Source organism: Nannospalax galili, unplaced genomic scaffold (assembly GCF_000622305.1).
Source record: "Nannospalax galili isolate Female #2095 unplaced genomic scaffold, S.galili_v1.0 scaffold398, whole genome shotgun sequence".
Taxonomy (NCBI): domain Eukaryota; kingdom Metazoa; phylum Chordata; class Mammalia; order Rodentia; family Spalacidae; genus Nannospalax; species Nannospalax galili.
Window position 1 is genome coordinate 460,053 of NW_008341813.1, and position 8,385 is coordinate 468,437.

The 8,385-nt window shown below is 38.2% G+C and overlaps 1 protein-coding gene across 1 annotated transcript; it reads right to left on the bottom strand.

The window, feature by feature from the left end:
- Positions 1 to 6,146: 6,146 nt before the first annotated feature.
- LOC103737549 (olfactory receptor 56A4) lies at positions 6,147 to 7,097 on the bottom strand. Its single transcript, XM_008837368.2, has one exon. The coding sequence runs from the start codon at positions 7,083 to 7,085 to the stop codon at positions 6,147 to 6,149; it is 939 nt and encodes a 312-aa protein (XP_008835590.1). The 5' UTR covers positions 7,086 to 7,097.
- Positions 7,098 to 8,385: the final 1,288 nt, after the last annotated feature.

Below are 8,385 nucleotides of genomic sequence, written 5' to 3' on the forward strand. Positions count from 1 at the left end.
ATTAAATAAACTCTAGGTATGTTCTGATACAAACAATAATTACTCAACATTCTTCTTCATTAAAATAAATTACATCTTAAATAATCCACATATCATAATGGTATAGATGTGTCATTTCCATTACTACCCATAGTTCAGTGACTTCACTGAGAATCAAATACCCAGGTGATATAGTTCTCTCATTTTTCTTCCTTTTTTACTAATACTGGGGTTTGAGCTTGGAGCATTGAGCATGCTGAGTGAATGACCTATTACTGAGCTACATTCTTAGTTGAATATGTCTTATTAATTATATGACCTGATCAGCAGAACTTGATGACATTGTATACATGAGCTGAAGAACAAATAAGGAGAAATTAAGCTGGTGTTGACTTTGGAGCCCAGTCTCTACCGGTTAGTGTTCATAGTGCTGGAAGTTGCTATGCAAGCTACCAGAAGGAAAAACATCAGTCTTACCAAGCTGTGAATCCTGTGAATTACAAAAACAACTTGCCCAGTGGTACAATAATGGAACAAATATGGAAGTACCCAACCACTCTATAATTAGATTTAAGGTTCACTTCCTAGGACGGCGCTCATACCTGACATTGACATCAGGTTTAGGAACCTGAGGCAAGACAGGTCACAGGACATATGGGAGAGCCTAATACTAGTTTGCTACTAAATAGTTAACACAGAAAACTGACTCTAATGACATATTGTTGTACCCATAAGTTAATACATCTCTCAGTTCTCAACAGAGAAGCACCCTTATATAGTAGATGTTGATTAACACAAATTGGGCGGAGGGGCAATTGGGTGGAGGGGCAATAAGAGGAGGTGCAGATATGGACTCTGATATGATTAACAAATTATATTGTATAAAAATCACAAAATTAATTTTTAAAATGTTAAAAACTAATAATAATAATTAATAATAATAATAATAATGCCAAATAAGAATATGGAAATCTGACTCACTCTTTGAATGAGTACAGGCTTCGTCTTCATGTGTGTAGTCATAATGGAGAAATGCCTCTTGGTAGAGACAGGAGTGAGGGAATTGGGCAACAGTCTGAGGCACAATCTTTTCTCTCCTTCTCAACCAACAAGGTCTAGTTCAGGAATGAGCTAAGAAAAGTACAACCACATCATTTAAACTTTTCTCTGTCTTCTGCAGGGGAGCAATTGGAATCTACCTCTCATCTTTTGGCCAAGCTAGAAATAGTCACAAGCAATGCCTAGGAATAGAGAATGTCCTCTTACATTCTACCCTTCAAACCCCCTGGGAAAGGCTCAAGATAGGACTCTGTGACTCCCTGACTCAAATGTTGTCGGTATGCCTCAACAGAGGTCTTCATTCAAAGTAGATAGCAGATTGAAGGAAAGGGACATTATGAGAGAAAGGAGAGAGGCAGATAAGAGCAATGACACCCAGGAAAGATGTTATCCCTCTTTCCTACTGAGAAAACTTCAGAGATGAACAACAGCAGCTTCACAGCTCTTCCTAGTTACAGGTCAGGTCACTGCTGATCCTGAAATACATTGCAGGAACAATTCCAGCCCCAAGGAGGAAAGTTACACTAAAGTAAAACCACACTGAGTGTGTCTGAGAAAAGTATATAATACAGTGTTTGTGGCCTACGTTTATTGACTGACAGACTGACTGACTGACTGACATATTGAAGCTAAATTGAGAGTAGCAATTATTTTTAATGTTTAGAATAGAAGTAATAAGGCACTTAACCATTAAAACACTATGTGCCCAAAAATCAACGAAATAAAGCTTCTTTCTTATGAGGTGAAAGCAGATTTCTGTTTCAGAACCAGTTTCTGAGGCTCGATCTTAGGCTGTCAACTATGCCAGATGGAGCTGTGGTAAGAATTGGAATGAGGTTGGGGGTAAAATGGCACTGAAACATAAGTAGCTCCAAATATGTCAGCATTGGATGGTGATGTAGGTACATGTCATTGATGTCTGTCCTGTAGTACACTTGTGGGACCCTTCATGGCTCAGCCAAACTGAACAGGATATAATATGCCCAAGTGACAATTTTGTATGATACCCAATAAATTTTTTATACTTACATGATAAACCTTAACATATGCAAAAGAATTTCCCAAGAAAATATGCTATTAAAAAATGACTATTGCAACAGGAAGACAAGAGTGATATGAATACCGTCTATCCAAAGGTATATGGGGTATTTGGCAGCAAACAACCTCCTATTCTGAGGACTCAAGATAAGCAGTCTGCATAAATAAATAATCATAAATCAGTAACAATTCACTTAGTGTATGTAGCTTAAGTGCATGTAAGGGTACTGCACAAACATTTTCATGATTTAATTTTCAAAACAATAATAAGAAATAAGATCATTAGCTCAGTCATTCTCAAGGCAAGGAAGATGAGATTCAGAGGTTTAGCAAAGTTCACAAAATGAGAGTACCAAATTCAGCCAAATGGCTTGTCTGAGAATCAAATTCCAAATATCCAGACGATCCCAATCCTAGTCTCCACTGTGGAAACTTGCATGTTGAGGCATGATTCTGTGCTCCATGATATAAAAACATGTAAGATTTCACCATTGTTTACAGGTAGTTTTCAAAGAAGGGAGAAAAGAGATATGCACCTTAAAACTGTTCCATATTCATAAAAATTTCATTATGTTCATAACAATTTTTGCATTCTATTTGGAAATTTTTTTGTTTAGCATTTGTTTAGCTATTTGTTTTTCTCATACTTGAAATTGAACTCAGGGCCCATGTATGCCAGAACATTCTACCAACCAAGCTATAGTCCCAAAGCATATTCAATTTTATATTAAATTTTCTTACAGAAGGAATAATAAAAGTAATTCTGCATAATATTTTTCTTTATTTTTAATATTTTTATTGGTTCTAGAATTTCATAAAATGCATTTTGATCATATGCAGACCCCATCCCCTATCTTCACCCCTACCTTAGTACCACTCTGACTTCAGGTCTTCTGTTATTATTTGTCTTTTTTTCCTTTTCAGATAGGATACTATGAAGTCAGGTATTGATTAAATATATCACAAGAAAGGATAAACCATTTCACTTAAAATACACAACACAAGCATTAGTTATCTTAAAATTCTAAAATATCATTATCAATAAAGGACAAAGAAAGAATCTGAAAGAACAGTAGGAAACAGGCCTTAATAAGGAAGACATGGATAAAAATTGGGTTAGTTTAAGGGAGGGGGAGGAAGGGTATACAAGGAACCTAGGGGATAAAGGGAAAGAAGGAGCTCAAGAGAGGTAGGACCATAGGAGAAGGGTATTATTAAGAAATGGGAAAAATGAGGCACTTTAAATGGGGAAACCATGGTGGAAGTGTCAGACAATGCAAGAGATAAATAATGCCTAGCTAGTTTTAAAAAATCAGAGGGGACCATATTAATTGAACAACTGACAAATTATACATACAGCTAGCTCAAGGAATATAATATATATCTAGGCAAGGTTTATCTGAGAACATTTGGCAATTGGTCATTGCCTAAGTTTATCTACATGGCACATGGTAAAGCACCAGGCTGGTGAAACTAAACTTCTTGGATGTTTAACAGACATACTTTGAGGCCTATACTAATTCGGTCAGAGGGACATAAAGGACAGTTTTTGCTCCTTGCCTTCCTAGGGGACTATGAGCATCTCTCAAAATGTCCTGTAATTGTGGTGGGACACCTGTCCTCTTGATCAAGGAGGCCGAGGAGACCCCACAAGATGGACTCGAACCAGTGTCCGGTCTACAAAGAAGAGGGTCAACACAGAAGAATAATTTCCTCCATGCTTCCAAGCGAAGCCAGCCATGGTCAAGCAGGACTTTTGACTTTTCTTCACATAGATGGAACTGGTAAAAGAAAGGAGCCAGGGGCTCCTCCCAAGCCCTGAGGGACAGATCCTCAAACAACCTTAAGAGTAAAAATAAATTTGTTTATCTGGGCCAACTGTATGGCCTTAAACACCGGAAAGGAAAGTATAACCAAAGATTAAAGGGGCCAATATAATTTTTTTAAGAGTCCATGTGTATAGCTAAAGGCTACATAACAAGAAACCATGCCAGATAGGAGATAATCTTCTTTTGAGTGGTTGGCCAGGGTGGCCCAAGAGACACCCAGGTAGTGACCCAGCATAGACCTGGGAAAATGAACAGCAGACCCCAATCTTATCTAAAGGAATATTCACAACTGATTGCTGCTAGATGAGGAACAGCTGATCTTCCTAAAACAAAGACCTCTAGATAGGCTGACTAGATTCACCAGATGGACAAGTACTGGGGAACGGCTGGGGGTGCCGACAACACAGCAGACAGTAGCAGGGATGACAAAGTATAAGGGCTCTATTCGGGGGGTGGAGGCTATGGGAGGGTGCCATCTGGGAAGTGGGTGTATAGATGAGCAAGATGGTTTGGGATGTTCTGTGTGATATACCCCAAAAAAATCAACAAATTAGAAAAATTAGTTATATTTGAGGAGGAAGCATAAAAATTTATGTCATGTTAATTAGTAGAGGTGATAAACATTACCATTGAAATCTACCCAGTGACTTTATAGACATACACAAGGATCTGAGTGCAACTGTCTATGACTAGTAATAATCAGATACATACAGATTAGAGACGCATGTGCCAACATCTAAGTGTTATTAGCAAAAACAATGAGTCTGTAAGAAACAGTATATTTTAAAATGAAATGGAGATCTTTTTTAAAGGTTAAAAACTCATTCAATTTTATGTCTTACAGGGTTTATACTGAGTTCAATATTGTATAACTGTATTAATTCAACTGTGAACCTGAAAATTTTATAGCCACTTTTGAAAGAGATGTATCTTTGCTCTGGAAATTGTTATTGTGTTAAAGCTGTAATGAAATGCTTCTTCTAAAAAATAAAAAAGAAGAAATTCAAACTCTAAAGAAGTGATATTAAATATAAATATTAGTAAGATCTGGGAGGCTTAGATGAGGCAGTAGGTGGCAGATTTCAGCACTTTACATAAGAATAAAGTTCAGGAGTTGTCTTGTACCTCCACAAGAGCTTTACTTATAGTACAAAACCAGATAGAGCTGAACTGAGGAGAATCAAGAGATTTAACATGTAAGTACACAAGAAATATAAGAAACTGGGAGCATGAAAATAATTGAATTTAAAAAAATGAATATTTTTTCTTTATATAGCAAATGCCACTTATGGTTATGGCTTACCATGTCCTTCTCACAAAGACAATGTCATGAAAAACTTCCAAATAACTCCAGAATGCAAAACCCTAAGGTTCCACTTGGTGAAATAGAAAATAAGACCAAGCTAAATTCAGTCAGCTCATCTCTAATCTCTTATTATTTTTCATATTTGTGGCTGGTTTTACATTAGCATAGACCAGAACTTCATGAAGCAGGAAGAACTCTATCAGGTCTTATTTTAATAATATTATTTAACAGTTGAATTTAAGTTACATATATATATAGAGAGAGAGAGAACATTTTGATGAACTTAGAAGCAGATACGGTAACTTTAAAAATGTAGTGCCTCAGATGGTGATGCACTTTAGTGGTAGAACACTTGTCTACAATGTACAAAGCCCTGGGTTTGATTCCCAGCACCACATACAAAAGGTGTTATCAAACAAACCAATCAAAAACATAAAACAAATGGCAATCCCCACCCCCCAAAACCCCTACTTTTGGATTGGACTTGGTGGACTATGAAAAGCAGATATGCAGTTAGGAGTGGGATGTGGGAGATGGAGTTAGAGGGGGAATGTGGGGTTCATACAATCACAACACATTGCACACATGCAAGAAATTATCAAAAAATAAATATTAGATGTAGTGCCCATTCAAATTGGGTCTATATTGAATGTGCATTTATAAATTTCCTGTGACTGTGTTCCACATCACCAGATATATCTACAAAAATCACTTAATTGTAAATTATGAAACTTCATTTCCTTTACATTTGTTCACATTGTATCAGTGAAGGAAGAAAAGAGGAGAGCTAAAACTGAAAATCCCATGAAGAACTTCAAGAAAAACAAAATCCGAACTTATTCCTGCAGTAAATATTAAAATGCCACGTGCACTGTGAATGTTGTTCCTTACTATTAGTTTGTGCTCTCAAGGCCGGATCTCACACATTCTACTTCTTAGAACCTTCTCAGCAGGTTCTGAATTCCCTGCTTGATTTCTTTGGTTCTCACTCCATAAACAATGGGGTTCAGTGCTGGGGGGATGAGATGATGCAGGATGTTCAGCAGGATGGGGACGTCTGGGGGGATCCTATCCCTGGCCAGGTTAGTGATGACCAACACCAGCAGCACTGTGCTGAAGAAGAGGATGAGGATGAAGTGGGAACCACACGTGCTCAGGGCCTTGGCCACAGCTCCCTCAGCCTTGATCCTTGCCACAGCTTTCAGGATGAAGGAATAAGAAAGAATAATGAGGATGAGGTCAGAGCCCAGCAGGGTCCAACCTATGACAAACTGGTACAGTTTATTGAAGGTGATGTCATCACAAGAGAGCTTGGACACAGACATGTTAGTGCAGATGCAGTTCTTGATAATTCTTGAACAGTACCTCAGTTGGGAAGAAAGAATGGGGATAGGCATAGTAAGAAGCCCATTTCTGGCTGCAACAAAGATGGCAGCCCTGGCCACAAACTGATCAGTGATGATGGATGGGTACCGCAGAGGCTTGCAAATGGCCACATAGCGGTCATAGGCCATGACCATGAATGTACAGGACTCCATTGTTAGAAAACTGTTCATGATGAACATCTGGAGGAAGCAGGCAGAGAAGTTCATGTATCTGTCATCAAACCAGAAGATAGCCAAGACCTTGGGGATGACAGTGAGGCAGAGCACAATGTCCAGCATGGAGAGGAGGCTGAGCAGGTAGTACATGGGCTCATGTAGAGAGGCCTCCAGCCTGATGGTGATGAGGAGTGTGACATTGGCCCCCATGGCCAGGAGGAAGAGAAGGCTGAGTGGCAGAGACAGCCAGTGCTGCCAGCTCTGGTAATTAGGGAAGCAGATGAGGAGGAATTCAGGGACTGGAACTGATGAACTGTTGCTTTGTTCTTCCATGTGTGACCTGACCAGAACCAACACTTCAGAAAACCCTGGGACCAGAACAGGGAATAGTCCATCGAGGCAATACGAATATCTGAAAATAAGTGGTTAATTTCCCAGATTACTATTAAAATTAGTAAGAGGGTCCAAGATGGGTAAAGGCACTTTCTACCAGGCTGATGACCTGAGTTCAGTTCTTGAGACCCACAACGAAAAAAGAGAAGACACTCCACAGTTTGTCTTCTGACTTGTATATGTATGCCATGGCAGGCATGTCACACACACACACACACACACACACACACACAAACACACAAACACACATAATAAATAAATTCACAGACATACACACAAACACACATACTAAATAAATTTTTAAATAATTTTAAAGTTAATAAGAGTTGAGCAATTAGCATTGTCCTAAATGCACATATGTTCTATTAAGGGGTCTTTAAGAATTGGATAATATCTGTTTATGCTGATTTTCATTTATTTATGGCCAGTTTGATTAATATATTACATGATAATTCTCATTATAAGAGAATACAATTTTTACTCAATTTTACAGAGGAACAAACATAGGCATCAATAGGTCAAGTTAATTTTTTTTAAAATCACAGTGGTCAAATGTTACCTAAAATCATGAAGTATGAAACTCTCACGCCTACATTTTCCTGTCACAAAAGCAAAGTAAAGGCCTTAAGGCAGATCAGCCATATGGGCTCCACACCACTCCAACGAAGGTCTGTCATTTTCATTTTTTCAAGGTAGATATCACAGGCAAAGAAGAAGGCAGACCTTAGTGTATCACAAGGATATATTTCACATCTTCAATAGAGTTATATCTGTCATTTGTATAGGTGAATAACCTCAGTGACATAAAAAACAGACTTCGTGATAAGCCATAACAAAAATCTTCCCATGACTAGATAGTCAATGAGATGAGAACAAGATCCAGCCGGTTTTCGATCCCATCTACTGAGTCCCTGCGAATTCTCAGGAACCAAAAACTGAAACAACATAGCATCCAATTGTTCTAGTAATTGATAACCAACTGTAAACTATTTAATGAACTAAACCTTTGCTTGGTTTCTAGACTATGGCTTGTGTCCAAGTGTTGGCTGATATACCCACACTATGATTTTAATGCTCTAAGAAAGTCTGCACTTGGCCATTTTTAAATCAGTAATGGTCATCCTGTTAACTGCCGGAGCCTCTTACAGTTGGATTTCCTCTCTTTACTGAGAAAATGAAAGCAAGTTTCTCCAAAGCAAGAAGGAAGAGCTGAAAGCATCTCGGTGTGAAAGCCTTCTGC

Coding starts and splice junctions, on each gene's coding strand:
- LOC103737549 (XM_008837368.2), bottom strand. CDS start 7,085: ATGGAAGAACAAAGCAACAGTTCATCAGTTCCAGTCCCTGAATTCCTC.